This window comes from Fonsecaea nubica, assembly GCF_001646965.1.
Source record: "Fonsecaea nubica strain CBS 269.64 chromosome Unknown Scaff48, whole genome shotgun sequence".
In the NCBI taxonomy this organism is placed as follows: domain Eukaryota; kingdom Fungi; phylum Ascomycota; class Eurotiomycetes; order Chaetothyriales; family Herpotrichiellaceae; genus Fonsecaea; species Fonsecaea nubica.
Window position 1 is genome coordinate 118,889 of NW_019173721.1, and position 17,469 is coordinate 136,357.

Here is a 17,469-nt window from a genome sequence, read left to right on the forward strand (position 1 = left end):
CATGTTGTATTGGATCTAGTGATCATATCATCGTTATGTGAGACCCGATCTAGAACCAGACTGTGTCACGAATGTGCTGTGAGGATACACCAAACCTTCGGGAGCGAGATAATGGGTTATGAGTAACTAACCCGAGCTTTGGTATGGTATCATATCTGTAAGCTCCGAGCTTTCCCTTTGCTGCTCCGCATCTGACGTATTAGTCCAGACATCTGGACCCGAAACCAAAAAAATACCAGGACCCGCATCGGCGCATTTATACCGATTACTCGGTACAGTGTACCTCGTACCTCATACCTTGTTCGACATTTTGACGCGACAACTCCTGCACGCGACAGCCATGTGACAACTCCTAAATTGACGGTTCCAACTGCTACACAAACATCGTGCGCCTCAGCCTTGACGTGACCCCGCAGAATCCTGCCTACATTCTCTCTTCGACCAGCGTCTTTCCTAAGATTCGCAGCGAAGTGTTCCCCACTATGAAGGTCAAAATCAAAACATGGCACGCCGTGGCCACATGGCGATGGGACATGCCCGAGGACGAAGTTTGTGGCATCTGCAGAGTCCAGTTTGATGGCACTTGTCCTACATGCAAATTCCCCGGGGACGAATGCACGCTTTTGATGGGGAAGTGCGGCCACTCTTTTCACATGGTATGGTTGACTGTTTACCACTGTGCCATCTAAGCTCACATGCCTAGCACTGTTTGTTGACCTGGATACAACAAGAGTCTGCGAGGGGTCTCTGTCCAATGTGCCGTCAGAGTAAGCCTCGTTCAACCTATCGTTGGCAACTGACAACTGATCTTCCTAGAATTTGAATGGAAAGACGGCAACCGGCGATCACAAGCACAAGTGGCAGAAACGGGTTGAGCATTGCAATCTTCTTGTGTGATATGCACCTCGAACACCGCCTCAGGTTGTGTTTGCCGAACGCAATATGAGTTTTTCATCGGTTGACCATCCCTTCTGGACAACGAAAGACTTAGAACATATCGTGTTACATCAAAGTATCTTTAGCTTTGGGTTGGGAATACTACTGCTCCTGGTGGTAGAGCACGTGTCTCTGCAGACTGCATTCGCTACCCACCGACCTTCGAGTGAGCATGAAGACGAACTCGCTCAAGGTTCTCAGCACAAACGGCGTCGATTTGCGTCCGCACAACGGAACTACTCGCTTCGGGTGCCAGAGTCTACCTCCACAACAGATGGCACCCGACCTCGACATGGTATCGCTATATGATATTGTCAGTTTGTGGGGTTGGAGGGGGGCTCTTATTACCTATAATAGGCGTCGAGTCCGCCTCTACATCACCTCTAGGGCGATTCATGAATTCAAGATTCTTCGCCCTAATACGTGTTTCAAAAGCAATTGGCAGGCGCGATTTCATCGTTCGGACTTGCTATACGCATTTCTGAACTCACGCCAGGTTGGAAGCGCTACATGTATCTTCACGTCAGACCACCAAATGACTTGATGGCCCTCGTAAAAGCAGCGGGATCGCCCGCCCACGATTTTTCCTCCCAAAGTGGCCGGCCCAAGCCGTCCTAGTTAGCCTGCGAGTGGGCAAGTGACAGTTTATTGCGAAACCTCGATCACTTGAAATCTTCTCTCCAACACATTGATCGTTTTGTCCTCTTAATTGAATAAAGTATTTCTTTGAGCCCGCGCCTTTGCCACATCGCAGGAGAAGTTGCTCTGAACATTCACCTGTCTCTTCCTTTGCCGCACTTGTGCCGAGTTCTTCCCAAACTCCGCCTCGAAATCGAGCGTCCTACATTCCGAGAGGAACACAAGGAATAAGCACTGAGTTCGCGGCGTCAAGATGGACCAAGCCGCTGCGCAACCTCGGAAATGTCCCGGGCTAAACTGCGATAATGATGCCTCATCACTCCAGTGCCCAAAGTGTAAAGAGATGGGCGTGGACAGTTTCTTCTGCTCACAAGACTGCTTCAAGCGGAGTTGGGTAGGCTGACCTCTAGTCTTTTGTAAGAAAGACTATGATCTATGGAGGGCCTATCGATTGCTGACCTTACTGCCAGGCTGAACACAAAACCCTGCACAAAAGTACGAATCCCTTCCGCAATTTCATTCCCCCAAAGGTTGTGTCTAAAGTCGATCCAGAAAGCGGTCACTTCAACCCATTTCCCACCTACCCTTTCACCGGCTCTTTAAGGCCTGTATATCCTCTGTCTCCGAAACGGGAGATCCCCAAGTCGATACCACATCCAGAATGGTCGCAGGACGGGATACCCAGATACCCATACGTCCGCAAAAACAATGTCCAGACTCTCGACGAAAAAGGCATCGCGGGTATGCGCAAGGTGTGCAGGCTGGCCAGAGAAGTCCTTGATATTGCTGCTGCCGCCGCAAAGCCCGGGGTGACCACCGACTACATTGACGAGATCGTCCACAATGCTTGTATAGAGCGCAAGGTGTGTTGGGCACTTGCCGATTTGGCGATCAAGGCTAACATCCGCTTATAGTCATATCCATCCCCTTTGAACTACAACCACTTCCCAAAGTCCGTCTGCACATCTCCGAACGAAGTCATTTGTCACGGCATTCCCGACCAACGGGTTCTCCAGGACGGCGACATCCTCAACATCGACGTCACACTATATCACGAAGGCTACCACGGCGACCTGAACGAGACATACTACATCGGGGACAAGGCCAAGGCCGACCCAGACAATGTCCGCCTCGTCGAAACAACGCGCCAATGCTTGCAAAAGGCCATTGAGCACGTTAAGCCTGGGGCGAAAATCGGTGACTTTGGGGACATCATCGAGAAGCACGCCAAATCCCAGAATCTTAGTGTTGTCAAGACTTATTGTGGCCACGGCATCAATTCCTTGTTCCACTGCGCCCCGAATGTGCCGCATTACGCAAAGAACAAGGCCGTGGGAAAATGCAAGGCGGGGATGACCTTTACGATTGAGCCGATGATCTGCTTGGGTAGTTACAAGGACAAGACGTGGCCTGATGATTGGACAGCCGTTACCAGCGACGGAAGTCGCTCTGCCCAGTTTGAGCATACATTGCTGGTAACTGACGACGGGGTCGAGGTCTTGACTGCACGCCTACCAACTTCGCCTGGGGGTCCAATTACGATGCCAAGTTCTGAAACGACGAACGGAGAAGCAAATGGTGATGCAAAAGCCTAAGCTGCCAATGTGAGTTCAACGGAAATGTGACGGGGCTCAACCGATTGCACACAAGATTCTCGCCATTCTGAACCGGACATTGGGATCGAGTGGTTATCCTCTCGTGCTGGGAAGGGCAAAAAAGACAGATCCGCTGCCCGTGGCCTCACGTCTGACCTGGTGAACGAACCCAGTGAAAGACACGTCTGTGCTGATTCATTTTTCTTCGTCTGCTCCTGAATGCCGCGGCAATGCTGGTCCTGGCCAGGTTGCCTTTCTCAGTCTCGCTGCTGAAGACAAGGTGCGGATTGTCCCTATAGTTGATGAGGCGGTGCGAAAAGGGTTCGAAGGCCTCGGAACGAAACTTGGGGGGAGGAAGGGGTAATGGATCAATTTTGGCGGCACTTCGTGAAGGTACAGAGAAGCAGGCGCTTGTTCCATGTGCCCTCCTTCACTGCCTCTTTGAGAACTCCCCAATGTTCCTACTGAATATCTTTCGGTGCCCATGGTTTTGATGGCATGGAGGGTTAGTGACGGGGCTGAAGGCGTGACCAACTTTGTGACAAAGGTCGAGCAACAATGTTGGTTAATCGGCTTTTCTCGAACGCACGTAGGCATGGCAGGCGAATCAACACATCACCAGTTGAGCTCAAAGGCATCCAAGTCTCGTTCCCAAGTATTCTTGACTGTGCCAACCTGCTTCATTGTCGTTGTTTGACTGCAAACGACAGCTCGACAAAAGGCGGTGGCAGTGTCAATATCTGAGCGGAAAAGCCTGCATTGACATGGAGGTTTTGCTTCCTGTTAGGACACTGGCTCTGCGTCTGCTATCCGCATAGTTATGTATCGTGTAAATTCATTGGTGAAAATACCATACGCCTGGCTGCTTGCAGGCTATCTCAACATCACTAGCCACAGCTTGGCTATCACTGGCCTTTGCCTCGCCACAGTGCCACACCTGCTACTTATTTCACGTCGAACCTCCTGTTGGCCATCGCAGTCTGCAACAGCGAAACGCATTTGCACCGGCTGTCAGTCACCTATCTTAAATGCTACCCTCTCTTTATGGATGCATTTGACCATGCCGCAACATGTCCGATCAGAATTATCGGAAACCCTTGTTCCTAGCCCTCGCTGGGGCAGTCGCCCTCACTGTCGCCTACTATACCTACACGCAACATGCGAAACCCTCGCAAACAGAGCCCTCGTCGCTCCACCGCAGTAATGCCATCCGCCGGCCGAGGCATAGAAGGCGAGGGCCTCGTGACTTTCAGCAGGCAAATCTCGAATACGACACAGTTGAGCGAGCGATCCGCAGTCTCGAATTGAGGGATACAAACAGAGATGGATACGGAGAATACGAGAACAGATGGTTCTTTCCTACCCCAGCACACAGACAAGCGGTGGACTTGACGCTGATCCCGTCTAATCTGAGCTCGATCAACGACTACCTCCTGCAACATGCTCCGGCGCAGCTGTCCCCTCAGCAACAAGAACATCTCCTCCTTCATCTCCACGGCCTCTTTGTGCAGAACTTCCTGAATGAGGAATACCCAGACGGTTATGTCATTGGAGACCATGCTTGGACGCTGGCACAAGCCTTGGAGCGTCTTGGAGTTGGTCCAGATATTGTTTTGCAGGTGGCGAGAGCCTTTGATGAGGGAAGGTCTCTGTTTAGTGATGAATGGAGCCCACTCGTGGTCTCCCAGCACGATCCCAGAAATAACACCGCACAGACTGACGGCGCAACGGACCAAGATGGCCTGGCTCCGCATGAGGCACTTCAGGCTCTAGCAGATCCTGGTGACGCGCATAGCGACATTTCGTCAGGCAACAACGAGGACGACCCCGAAGGCAGCCAAAATATGCTCGACCTTCTTTACCATATTGCTGGCGAGCAAGCTCGACGGGAAGGCTATATCCACCGCGGGGTTGAGTGCAATGGCTGCGGCATCCATCCCATTCGAGGCATCCGATATCATTGTGCAAACTGTTTTGACATGGACCTCTGCGAAAGCTGCGAAGCTAGCTCTGCTCATGGGAAAAGTCATGTCTTCTACAAAATCCGCATTCCAGCTCCTTCGCGAGGGAATATCAAGCAGGTTGTCCCAGAATGGTACCCTGGCAATCCGAGCGCCTTGATCTCGTCTTTGCCGGCCAGTGTATCCAAACCACTACTCGAAGAAACGAGAATGGAGCGGACCGAGATGGATGCCCTCTATGAACAATTCAAGTGTCTGGCCGGGCATTTCTTTCCTGGCGATCCTACTGGTCTGGGGTATGCCATTGATCGGAAGGGATTTGATGCATATTTCATCCCTACAACTGGAGACAAGCCTTCGCCCGCAAACTTGATCTACGATCGGATTTTCGCCTTTTATGACACGGATCAAAACGGCCTTATCACCTTCGACGAATACGTACGCGGCCTCGCTCGTCTGCAAGACAAGAGTCGGTATGCTCGGCTCAAGCGCATCTTCGAGGGTTACGATCTAGACTCGGACGGCTACGTGGACCGCAAAGACTTCCTCCGCATGTTCCGGGCGTATTTCGCACTCAGCAAAGAGTTGAGTCGGGAAATGGTCGACTCTCAGGAAGATTTTGGGTATACCGAGGAGGAACTTCGAGATATCGTTCAAGGAAGCCAGCCCATCAGCGCTGCGTTTGGTGGCGGCAATCTCTATGGTCACGAATCCCGGAACGGCCAAGGCAAACAGCGTCAGGCGAACGGAGATTTGCAACTCTCGAACGGTACGAATGGCGTCCTGCAGCCGGATCGTGATATGAGCGGAGATCGTGCGCGGGCGATCGGGAACGCCGCACTTGGCGGTCGGACCAGGAACCATCCTTTCAGATCGTTCAGACAGGAGCCTCCGGAGGACGAACCTTTGATGATGCTCCCAATGGGAAGCAACTTCATGCAGTCAGGGATGGAGCATGATGAGGTACATGCGGCAGAGTTCACAGGTCCCAATGCTCCACTGCAGACACATCCTTGGCCGCCCGTCCGGACGCCAGAGCCTCAAGATGTGACCGAGGCATTGGGACAAGATGTGGCTCTAGACGAGATAACGGATCCCCTGGACCGGACCAGAGTTCTTTTTGCTCAGTCCCAACGTCTTGACGCTGAAGGTGACCGGGCCGAAGAATCGTCACGCACCAGAGCTATCGAAGAACGATGGCGCCGGCGACAGTTTTACCTCGACAGCGAGGAAGGCTTGACCAAACCTCCAGGCTACACCGAACCGGATAGTTCAGATGACGACGACCTATCCGAACCCAAGAAGAATGGTCGGAGTGATGTTAGTCCTCGGAGGGCGTCCATGGCGTCGCGGTCTTCGTCCAAGGTTCGCTTTGATGATAGTGCCATCGAGGGAGACTACGAAACGCGATCGAATGCGTCGTCTCGGAGTGTTCCTGTCAACGAAAGATGGGGTGGCTATGAGCTAGGCCAGGCCGAAACCGATATTGGTAAAGACATTCTCTACCAAGCTGTGCAGCAGGGGTTCAACGAGTTGCTCGATGTGCTGTTTAAAGAAAAGGAAGACGAGTACATGGAAGCAAAACAGACTCGTGTGGATCGGCATTGCTTTGGAGTTGAGAGAGATAGGTTTGACCGGCTGCTTACTGAAATGGGCGTTGTGGATGAATCTGAAGAGGAGATCATCGAGATGATAAAACAAAGAAGGGAGAGCAAGGAGGAGCAAAAGCAGCTGATCAATGGTGCTGCAGAAGTGCCAAAACAGCACAACGGCGCTCTATTCCCACAGGATTCCGAAGATCATATAGGACTGATGTTCGGATCTCAAGGTCTGCTCTTGAGGCCGGTACAGGCGACCGAAGCGAAAGGACCCTACCGCGACCCGACTCTTCCACAGTTTCGACCTAATGAACCGGAACCACCGAGTCTGGCCTCCAATGTGGTCCCTCCTGCGCCTGCGCTGGACCAGCGGCCAGATCCTTTTGCAGGCGACCCGGCAAAAGCTCTCGAGACGTTCTACCTCTGGAACCATCATGATGACGTCGATGCAGAAGAAGACCGCCGTGGTGGCCCTGGGAAGTTGAGTTTTGCAGAGTTCCAACGGAAAATGGTGTCTGAAAACGAGGCGTCCAAGGTTTTAGGAGGGAAGAGCAATTGCGACTGCCATGAGACATGGGAGAGCAGTGCAGACCTAGGAAAACTGGCCTTTGTGGGTACTTGGTTGGAAATGGCCAGTTTCTAGGGCATGTTATATCAGGTTGGTGCTGTGGTGACCTGCGTTTAGCATTAGACTGTACGACAAACTCCACGACGGGATGAGGAAGCAAAAGCATGATACCCGGCGAGCTTTCTTGGAGGAAGACTACTCTCGATACCTAGAAGTAACGCCCTGTATAAATTGAATCCAAAGTAATTAAGACAATGATTTCTCAAGCCACAGTATGTGATACTCCTGAAGCTGATAGCCTTGGGCAGGGTCGCAGGCCGACGCAAGGCTGGGCATCGGGATTATTGATTTTCCATTCCCGGCTTGGCATTGGACGGTGCTTGTGCTCATCCCTGAACCAGAGACTCGTTCTCTACTGTGACTAACTAACCGTTTGACAGTGAACAACTCCTCTGGACGGGGCAGCCTACCAGTGGCACTTGCTGAAAGCAGCACGACAGCTCCATTCCCTTATTCTGCAGACAGCGGATTGGGTTGTAGGAATGGCTAAGCGCAACGCCGATAGCCCTTCAGATGGCGCCAACTGCGCCCGTGACAACAGCTTGCGATGAGAACGATCGAGAAACAGCCGCCACAGCGCACTGCAGGTCTCTGATCTACTCTGCACAGGCCAGGAATACCTAAACACCATGCGCAATCAGACGTCTGGTGCTATGTTGACCGCTGTGAAACGCGAGCGAATGAGGCCACTCCACGAGACATGGTTCAGAGCTCTGAGTGGTCAGATTCACGCAGGCCCCTTGGGTTGAGTATCAAAATCCCGTGCCTCTGGCACGCCAAACAATGAGGACAATGGACTTCTACCGCTCATCTGTACTTGTATTTCCGCTGACACTTTGTGTCGATGGTTTCTTCTTCTTTCGAGTCCCTCTCTTTCGCATCTCGGTTTCTTTTTGTTAGGAAGACAAGTGAGCAGCAGCCCAGAACTTCGCTACGGCCAGGAATGGCCCATCTTACCCATCCTTGGGTGGCACTACGGCGGCCGCGGAATCTCAAGAGGCAAAGGTGGATCGCTGGTGTCGGCCTTACAGGAGGTGTGCGGCAGCACTGCAGTTGTGGGAAGCCACATTCTCGAAATCTTGATCTGTGTCTTCTATTCCCTCGACACAGATTCGGTTCCAGCCGTTTCAACACCGTGTTTCTGCTGTTGTTCCGACTATTTTACCACGCGTCTTCCTTTGAAGTCGCCCATAACGGTTACGCCCAGAGACTCTACCTGCCACTTCTACAAGAGGCCGTCTCGAAGCCTTATGAGGAAGAAGTCGGCAACGGAAAGTCCCTTGTCGTCCCCGCCAATCAAGGCCTGCCCAACTCGTTCAAGACCTTCGAACGCTTCTCGACCAAAGCGTGGTTAGAGACGTTGCTCCAAGACCCCGCCGAACACAAGAATCTCAAGGTCAATTCGATCACGTGGATCAAGGCTCTTGCCTCGCCGTTTTCTCACGAATTCATCCAGTTCATTGTCGAGGACTCGGTGAGTGGTCAACGTACACGGGTCGCTGCTGGCCGAGAAGAAACCGGAGACTGGGTCCTCGTTGGCTGGAATTGGGCTTCCGGAAACACACCCTCCGATCACTACAAACTGCCGCTGCCACTCCTAACAGTCACTTTTGATGATGTCGACAAGCGACCGGATTTACAATCGCTTGCTCACGTGCTATCCGCAACCACCGAGAAACACCCTGCTTATAAATTTCGCAGAGAAATGTGCTGGTGGTATGCCGAGACTGTGTTGGAGGTGATGCACGAGCAATTCGGAGGGAAGGTAAAGGAGTGGGAGTGGTCGAGGTATCGGTATTCGTTCATCGTCAAGACCAGCTTCATCAGGCGCAAGGTCTTGACCAAGCATGCGGAGCTGTTTAAGCGGCAGCTGGCTGAAGAGATGAGTTATTAGGGTTGATTGGGATTCGCATTACTGGATGGACATTTTCATGCCTTTGGAGCGGGACAATTGCATTCGTTTCGGAGATTCGCGCATTATGAAGCGGAAACTAGACGCATAGATGTATCCTACCGTCGCCTGACGCTAAGTTATAGAACATAGAGCCAGAATACATCTGCTGATGGACTCGTCTAGCGTGTCTTGCGTGTCTGTTCACGAAGCTGCGCCAGGCTGACGCGCCGAAGATCAGCCGCTTCCCCATCATCCGCCGTGGCTTTCTCCATCCATCCCACTTTCAATCCAACTTCAGACACACTCTCGCAACGCAGCTCTCCCCCTCGCACCCCTCGTCCTCACAGCGATAGTAGAGAGTCACTCCTATCGCTCCCCCTCCATCATGTCCGGCCCAGAAGTGCACCATCTCTTCCACCACCCCATCGCCGACCATTCTTTCTCGGCCGACCGCCAAACTCTCGCCGTTGCACGGGAAAACAATGTCGAGCTGTACCACCGCTCGGGGCCCAAGTTTGCGTTGAAGGATGAATTGAAGGGCCACGATAAGACCGTGACCGGCGTGGACATTGCCCCCAATAGTGGGATGATTGTGACTTGTTCTCAAGGTGAGAGCGCCGTCTCTTGTGGCCCTGTACAGTTCACCTGCGGATTTGACTGACCGCCCTCGGTGTTCACCCCCGGGATAGACCGCAACGCCTACGTCTGGGAACCTGCGCCGTCGGGCGAGTGGAAGCCGACGCTGGTGCTCCTGCGCATCAACCGCGCCGCGACATTTGTGCGCTGGTCCCCCTCGGAGAAGAAGTTCGCCGTCGGCTCGGGGGCGCGCGTCATCGCCGTCTGCTACTTTGAGGAAGAGAATGACTGGTGGGTGTCGAAGCACCTGAAAAAGCCCATCCGGAGCACCATCACCACGGTGGCGTGGCACCCGAACAGCGTGCTGTTGGCGGCCGGCTCCACGGACAGCCACGCCCGCGTCTTTTCCGGCTTCATCAAGGGCATCGACGAGCGCCCGGAGCCGAGCGTCTGGGGTGAGAGATTGCCCTTCAACACTGTGTGCGGGGAGTACCTGAACGACGCGGCGGGCTGGGTCCACGCCGTGTCCTTTTCGCCGAGCGGTGACGCCCTGGCCTTTGCCGCCCACGACAGCAGCATCACCGTCGTGTACCCCAGCGGACCGGACCAGCCGCCGAGGGCGATGCTGAACATCTCGACGCAGAATCTCCCCTTCACCTCGCTGATCTGGAACGGCGAAGCCGAGATCCTCGCCGCCGGCTACGACTGCGAGTGCTTCCGCTTCCGCGGCGGCGAGCAAGGCTGGGAATTCGCCGGCAGCGTCGAGATGCACAAGCGTCCCGGCGCGGGCGGCGCCGCGAGGGAGGAATCCGCCCTGAACATGTTTCGCCAGATGGACCTCAAGGGCAAAGTCAAGGACGACACGCAGTTGACCACCACGCACCAGAACACCATCAACACTATCAGGGCCTTCGAGGGCGGTTCCAGGGGCGTGACAAAGTTTAGCACCAGCGGTGTCGATGGGCGGGTTGTCATCTGGACTCTTTAGACATTGGACCTATCAGCCATTGAGAGGTCCTAGCTACTACTACTACTACTACTACCACTATGGTACCACTATGGTGGTCTATGGTTGTCTATGAGAAAAGACATGAATGATAAGAGGGTAGAATCTGCTAGGAAAACAGCTGCTCTGTGATAACCATTCCTTTTTCCGTCCACCTTCTTATGCTAGATTGGCCCAAGTTTTGTTCAAGTGCTGGTACTGTTGTCACAGACAGACCTGCTCAGTCAATAGCGCCCGTCGCCTCGTGAATATCTTTGGTCTGCCATCCTGTCACTTCCCTATCTGTTTGCCTTGTCTCCTCTTCGGTTTCGCTTTCTTCGCTGGAGTCACTCGAATCAGTCGACCCACTCGACCGTCCTCGACTAACCGCCCCAGTCTCGGTCTCGGTCACTGTCACAGTCGTTGTCGGTTCTGATTCGACGTCAATCGCTTTCATGCGCAGCGTAAACTCGACCTGCAAGCTGCGCAGCCAATTCCTCAGTGCGTCTGCACTGGCCTCGCCTTTGACCGCGACGTCCCTCGCCTGGCCTAGCCGCTCCTTGACGTGGAGGACGAGCTTCCTCTTCCTGGCCAGGGCGGTGGCGTGGGGATTTCTCTTCCTCGCCTCGTTCCGCTCGTGCAGAGCCTCGGAGACACGCGTGGCCATGTCGATCACGCCGCCAGGAAGGCCGATGGCTCTGGCGAGGGCCAGCCCGTAGAACTTCTCTTCCTCGTATCCCTCGGTGATCTTGTACCGCATGGTCATCTTGGAGTAGTCCTCGCTGATGTCCGCTGAGAGGTGCAGGTTGGCCACGCCGGCGCGGTCGGCCAGGATGCGCGGCAGGTCGCGAAAGTGCGTCACGAACCAGACATAGGCCTTGGAGTCGATCAGTGCTTCGGCAATGGCGATCGCGATGGCCAGTCCGTCTGTCGTGCTGGTGCCGCGCCCCAATTCGTCGACGATGACCATGCTGCGCGGAGAGATGTTGCGCAAGATGAATGCCATTTCACGCATCTCAGAGGCAAATGTGGAGACGTTGGCCTCGATGTTGTCGTCTGTCGAGATGCGGGCAAAGATCTCGTGTGACAAGGGGAAGGAGGCGTACTCGGCGGGCACGAAACAGCCAATCTGCGCCATCACGGCCATCAGCGCTACAGAGCGGATGTAGGTCGACTTGCCGCTCATGTTGCATCCGGTGATGATGTGGAAGCGGTTCTGCGGCGTGGCGTACACGTCGTTGGGCACAAATCGGTCGTATTGGTATTGCGCCTTTTCGCGAATCGGGTGGCGGCCGGCTTTGATCATGAACGAGTCCGTGTCGACTTCGGGTTGGACATACTCGTGCATGGATATCGTGACGAGTTGGGCGAAGCCCGCAAGCATGTCGAGCGTGGCGATGGACTCGCTGATTTTGAAGAGTGGATGGATTGTGCTACGGACTTCATCGATGAGCTCTTGCACGGTGGCGTCGGACAGGCAGATGACTTCATTGTGGGCGTCCTTGATCTTCTGGTTCATCTTTATGAGGTCCAGTGTCTGGCATTCAATGTATTTGTGCTTCTTGTAGGTGTTGATAAAGGTCTCAGGAACAGAATTGTCCTTGACCTCAATGGCCGGAAATCGGAGGTAGTATTGTCTGTCGGTGTCGTATCTGAGTTCGACGGAAATCTCAACCTCTCCTGCAAAAGATATCAACTTGGCTTTCCACAAACAGACTGCACATACCTTTGAGGCGGTCGAACATGTCGTTGACATCCTCGCTGAGCTCCTTGTATGCCTGACGAGCGACGTCGAGGAAACTGTTGACACCAGCCTGTTTTGATTAGTTGGCTGGCGAGACACATTTGCCCACCATTACCTGTATGCCGTAAACTCTCTGGTTCCGCAGATCAAGGGGTTTGGTTGAGTATCGCACATCAACATTGAGACAACGTGCGAGCAGATTCTCCACTTGCACGTAATTTCCTGGGTCACAGAGCTTGTACGAAAATCAGATCAACTGAGCGATCACATGGGTGTCAAAGTCACCTGGCGTATCATCTTCAGCTCCTCACTGTTTGCGCCAGCAAGAGCCTGCCAGACCGGTTTGACCCCATCCACGAGCGTCTTGAGCATGAGAACGTTGTTGATTGACTGTTCCATATAATGGAAATCTTGTCTTGTCGACATGATGGCAAGCTGCATGACTTAGTACTGGAAAAGTTGGATATTTCGACAACGAACCGTGGTAAGCACACGGTCGGCATCAACGAATGACTTCAGGGCTGGTCCCCGTTAGCAGGTTCTTCGCATAGAAAAGACCTAGTACCGGTTCGAACTGCAAAGAACATGTCCTCCTTGGTCGTGAGCTCGCCAAGAGCTTGCTGCCTCTTTCTGATCTTTTCCGCATCTGTTGATGGTTGCAGGACATTGCTTCGGAGGAACCGAGCACCCATTGGTGTCAATGTTTGGTTCAACAACCCCAGGAGGCAGTCTCGAGATTTGTCTTTCTGGAGGTTCTGGATCAGTTCAAGCGAAGCCATTGTGGAGAGGTCGATCATGGTCGACCCTTCAGAGGGTTCAAATTTGATGCGCAACGTTTGCGGAGCGAACGTCAATTCCATGGCAAGATCGATGTACTTCATCGCCTGTATCTGTTAGGGACACGCAGAAGAAATGGGGACCTCCTGCAACATACGGCCGAAAAACAGCATGTTGCAAAGTAGTTTCCGGCAACAGACAACTTCAACGACTCCAGATCGTCCGGAAACGCCAGTTGATGCACATAGTCATGACCACTAGTTTCAGACCAATATCTACGCTCGATACCGGTCATGGCGATGTCAAATTTTTGTACTTCGAGGTTCTCGGCTACAATCGAAACGAGTTTCGAATCTTCAGCAGTCTTCATGTAAATGATCTCGGAGGGCGCGAAGACTTTGATCTTGTGGCACGTACGAGCGTAGGTTTGCGTGTCAGTGAACTGGCAGAGGACTGATTCAGAAGTGGAAACATTGACAAAGGAGAGGCCGATGGTAGGAGATACGCCTCGGGACTCGCAGATTGCACAAATGATTTCATTGTCACTGTAGCTGGTGGATGTTGCCACGGTTCGGGGACGCGACCTGCTACCTGATTGGGGCCTAGAAGTAGTGTTCGTCAGCCTTGCGGTCAGGGTGTTTCTGCCGCCAGGAGAGGGTGCTCGTGGCATGGATGCCATTGTCATATATAGGTTTTGAGCTACTAGACGAGTGACTGAAAGATGTCTAGATGTGTACGAGCACACGAGAGAGGTAGGCTGAAGGCTGAGGCTGGTGTTGGAGGCGTGGCCGGGAGAGGAAGGTTTGCCGCATCTTTCCCCCGCACGAGGCTGTGGTCCGCTATCATTTCTGCGTCCACCACAATTTTCTGCGTAGGAGCCTTGAGCCAGAGATCAGGGCCATTTCCTCGCACACAGCCAGCATGGCCACATTGGCGCCGCCTCCGAGTAAGCGGCAAAAACTTGCTGCTGAAGAGAGGGCAGAAAGAGTGCTGGAGGAGTCAAGAATTCCAGACGACTTGGGTAGCGTGAGAGTGCAGTTTGTCGATCAGAGCACGGGAAAGTCAACGGGACCGGTGGTTGCGGTGCCTGTGAAAGATGCCACGGTCAAAAACCTGGAGACACTTCTGAACAGTATACAAGGCAACGTATGAATCCTGGATGAACCAGAGACTTGCGCTCAGATTGCTGAACTTGTTTAGGATCCTACTGAGCGCCTACCTTACCGCTTCTTCTTCCAGAATGACCGAATTTCGAGTTCCCTTGGACCTGTGGGAGCCATTGTTGATGTGCAAACTGACCTGTACAACTCCATCCTCAAACCCGGCTTGAAGACCACCGAAGACAATATCATCCTCCAGTTCACACCTCAGGCTGTATTCCGCGTCCGCGCCGTTTCAAGATGTTCTGCGTCAATAGCAGGGCACGGCGAAGCCATCCTCGCGACTGCGTTCTCACCAGAGACATCGTCTAGAATGGCCACGGGTAGTGGGGACAACACCGCACGGATATGGGACTGCGACACGGGAACACCTCTGCATACGTTGAAGGGGCATACGAGTTGGGTACTTGCCGTGTCATGGTCTCCTGATGGCAAAATCCTTGCTACTGGAAGCATGGACAACACTGTGCGGCTGTGGGACCCAAAGACAGGAGAGTCCCTAGGTGGGCCATTGAAGGCACACACGAAATGGATCACAAGTCTCTCGTGGGAACCGTACCACAACCAGGCACCAGGAAAGCCTCGATTGGCATCGGCCTCCAAGGACGGCACAGTCAGAATTTGGGATATCCCGCTGCGCCGTATTGAGCAGACTCTTTCCGGGCACAAGGGATCGGTCACCTGTGTGCGGTGGGGTGGGCTCCATCGTGTATTTACCGCCTCCCAAGACAAAACGATCAAAGTATGGAACTCGCGAACCTGGAATTGTCTACACACCTTATCGTCGCACACTCACTGGGTCAATCACCTCTCTCTCTCCACTGACTTTGCCCTTCGAACATCTTATCACGACCACACGGGAAAAGCCCCGTCAACCGCCGAAGAAAGAGTTGCTAAAGCAAAAGGGCGATTCGAAGAGGCTGCACGTCAGGACGGAAAGCTGGTCGAAAGACTCATCTCGGCATCGGACGACAACACCATCTTCCTGTGGGAACCGTCTTCTTTTGACCCAGACTCGAAGGCGACCCCTAAGCCCATTGCACGCTTGTTGGGCCACCAAAAACAAGTTCTGCATGTGTCCTTTTCTCCCGACGGCCACTACATTGCCTCGGCCAGCTTCGACAATAGCGTCAAATTATGGAACAGTCGTGATGGCAAATTCGTCTGCACCCTGAGGGGCCACGTAGGCTCTGTGTACATGTGCGCATGGTCAAGCGACAGCAGGTTGCTGGCTAGTTCGAGCAAAGACACCACCGTCAAGGTGTGGGATGTGAGGACGGGCAAGCTGAAGATGGATCTGCCAGGACACAAGGACGAAGTGTTTGCCTTGGATTGGTCTGTGGATGGCGCCTGTGTGGCTAGCGGTGGGAAGGATAAGATGGTCAAGCTATGGAAGCATTGAGTCTGCTCCCGGATCGGCACATCTCGATTTGATGATAGATATGGCACGAAAAATTCAATGGTTTGGGCGCACGGGTTCTATGTGATGGTCGTTGAATGATACCCACGAAGAAAAAAAGTCATGGTCAATATTGGATTTCAACAACATATGTGCAATGTTTTTTTTTTTTTAATTCTGTGAAATCTGTATGATTCTGGATTGTTACAAGCAACCATCGCCTATACCACCAATCCACCTGTGGTGGCCATCAGTTTTTTTCCCCCGACGACCAAAAAAACCGTACCGACATCTTCCGCGAGCTGTGTTGGTCTACCACCTCGGCCACCTCTTACATTCTAAAACCGGGCTTCTGTCCAGGAGGATTGTAGATGATCTTTCTCGTCTTGATGGGGGCCCACTTGTATCGCTTGATCCAGCCACTCAGGGCCAACAGGGCAGTGCCGATGATCAGGACCTTGAAACCCATCTTCTTGCGCTCATCCATTTCTGGTTCTGCGGTCCAGTTCAAGAACTCGACTACGTCTTTGGCCATTTGCGAGCTGGTCGCGGGCGTGCCATCCTCATATTCGACCAATCCGTCGTACAGAACACGAGCCATTGCGATGCCGGTGCCGGGGAAGTATGGGTTGAAGTTGAGACCAGATTGGACGGTGGCACCCGCAGGCGGTTCCTCCGGGTAGCCGGTCAGTAGACTGAAGATGTAGTTGCAACCGCCATGACGGGCCTTGACCATGAGGGATAGATCTGGAGGAAGGGCACCATTGTTGGCGGCACGAGCGGCTTCGTCATTCTTATACGGGTCGGGGATGTAGTCAGACAGCTTGCCGGGTCGTTTCTCGATCTCTCCTTCGTCGTTGGGTTCAGTGTCGTACTCGTTCTCTTCGGCCATCGCCTTGGCTTCGTCGACGGTCATTATCGTACCGACCAGTGACCGGTATGGGATTCGCTTGAGAGAGTGGCAGGCGGCGCAGACTTCACGGTAAACTTGGAACCCTCTTCGGAGACTGCCAAATTGTCAACTCAACACGCTCGACAATGTGGTAGTGGGAGCTCTCACGAAGCGTGATCGAATGTTTTTGTCCATTTTGTGTGCTCCCACGGATACTGGGTTGGGTGTAATCTGGAGCCCGTCGTCAGTCGCCTATAGCTCTCCATCGCTTTCTGGGAGCTTACCCCTCTTCTGCAGGAGTCATGGCAAAGACATCTTGACCGAACAGATGGTAGTACCAGGCAATCGAGCCAACTGTTGCTGCCGTCGCAGCTGAAGCGCCCAGTGTAAGGTAAAAGGGAGAGGAGGCGGCTTCGGAAGCACTCGACGATGCAGCACGCTAGAATTCAACGTCAGTCCTAGATCCGTTTGAAGTGTACACTCGCGCTGTTGGAATATTCGTAAAGAATGGTGGACTGACAGTGGTGGTCTTTCGAACAATGGTTCGGGCGGCGACCCTCAATGGGGCGCTGCGGACGGCCGACGTGGCCAACATCTTGTCCAGAAGCCTTATGCTCTCGACAGATGGTGGACTAGCCGTGCAAAGGCGTAGAGGAGAGGGCGAGTCGCGGGGGGTGCAAGGTGA

General features: G+C 53.4%; 7 protein-coding genes across 7 annotated transcripts; 5 read left to right on the top strand and 2 right to left on the bottom strand.

Moving 5' to 3' along the window:
• Nucleotides 1-1,918: 1,918 nt before the first annotated feature.
• Nucleotides 1,919-3,170, top strand: AYO20_07114 (methionine aminopeptidase, type I; the record flags this gene model as incomplete). The annotated part of the gene is made up of 3 exons (XM_022645401.1): nucleotides 1,919-1,969; nucleotides 2,046-2,438; nucleotides 2,490-3,170. The coding sequence occupies 3 exons, from the start codon at nucleotides 1,919-1,921 to the stop codon at nucleotides 3,168-3,170; spliced, it is 1,125 nt and encodes a 374-aa protein (XP_022498619.1).
• Nucleotides 3,171-4,240: 1,070 nt separating this feature from the next.
• Nucleotides 4,241-7,372, top strand: AYO20_07115 (hypothetical protein; the record flags this gene model as incomplete). Its single annotated transcript, XM_022645402.1, has 1 exon — nucleotides 4,241-7,372. The coding sequence occupies one exon, from the start codon at nucleotides 4,241-4,243 to the stop codon at nucleotides 7,370-7,372; it is 3,132 nt and encodes a 1,043-aa protein (XP_022498620.1).
• Nucleotides 7,373-8,300: 928 nt separating this feature from the next.
• Nucleotides 8,301-9,251, top strand: AYO20_07116 (hypothetical protein; the record flags this gene model as incomplete). Its single annotated transcript, XM_022645403.1, has 1 exon — nucleotides 8,301-9,251. The coding sequence occupies one exon, from the start codon at nucleotides 8,301-8,303 to the stop codon at nucleotides 9,249-9,251; it is 951 nt and encodes a 316-aa protein (XP_022498621.1).
• A 385-nt stretch (nucleotides 9,252-9,636) lies between these two features.
• On the top strand, nucleotides 9,637-10,815 carry AYO20_07117 (hypothetical protein; the record flags this gene model as incomplete). The annotated part of the gene is made up of 2 exons (XM_022645404.1): nucleotides 9,637-9,859; nucleotides 9,941-10,815. The coding sequence occupies 2 exons, from the start codon at nucleotides 9,637-9,639 to the stop codon at nucleotides 10,813-10,815; spliced, it is 1,098 nt and encodes a 365-aa protein (XP_022498622.1).
• Nucleotides 10,816-11,053: 238 nt separating this feature from the next.
• On the bottom strand, nucleotides 11,054-14,012 carry AYO20_07118 (hypothetical protein; the record flags this gene model as incomplete). The annotated part of the gene is made up of 7 exons (XM_022645405.1): nucleotides 11,054-12,492; nucleotides 12,539-12,626; nucleotides 12,672-12,791; nucleotides 12,842-12,991; nucleotides 13,037-13,077; nucleotides 13,122-13,440; nucleotides 13,491-14,012. 7 exons carry the CDS (start codon nucleotides 14,010-14,012, stop codon nucleotides 11,054-11,056), a joined length of 2,679 nt encoding a protein of 892 aa, XP_022498623.1.
• A 242-nt stretch (nucleotides 14,013-14,254) lies between these two features.
• AYO20_07119 (hypothetical protein) lies at nucleotides 14,255-15,895 on the top strand (the record flags this gene model as incomplete). Its single annotated transcript, XM_022645406.1, has 2 exons — nucleotides 14,255-14,479; nucleotides 14,534-15,895. 2 exons carry the CDS (start codon nucleotides 14,255-14,257, stop codon nucleotides 15,893-15,895), a joined length of 1,587 nt encoding a protein of 528 aa, XP_022498624.1.
• Nucleotides 15,896-16,223: 328 nt separating this feature from the next.
• AYO20_07120 (cytochrome c1, heme protein, mitochondrial) lies at nucleotides 16,224-17,379 on the bottom strand (the record flags this gene model as incomplete). Its single annotated transcript, XM_022645407.1, has 4 exons — nucleotides 16,224-16,899; nucleotides 16,953-17,015; nucleotides 17,069-17,223; nucleotides 17,305-17,379. 4 exons carry the CDS (start codon nucleotides 17,377-17,379, stop codon nucleotides 16,224-16,226), a joined length of 969 nt encoding a protein of 322 aa, XP_022498625.1.
• Nucleotides 17,380-17,469: the final 90 nt, after the last annotated feature.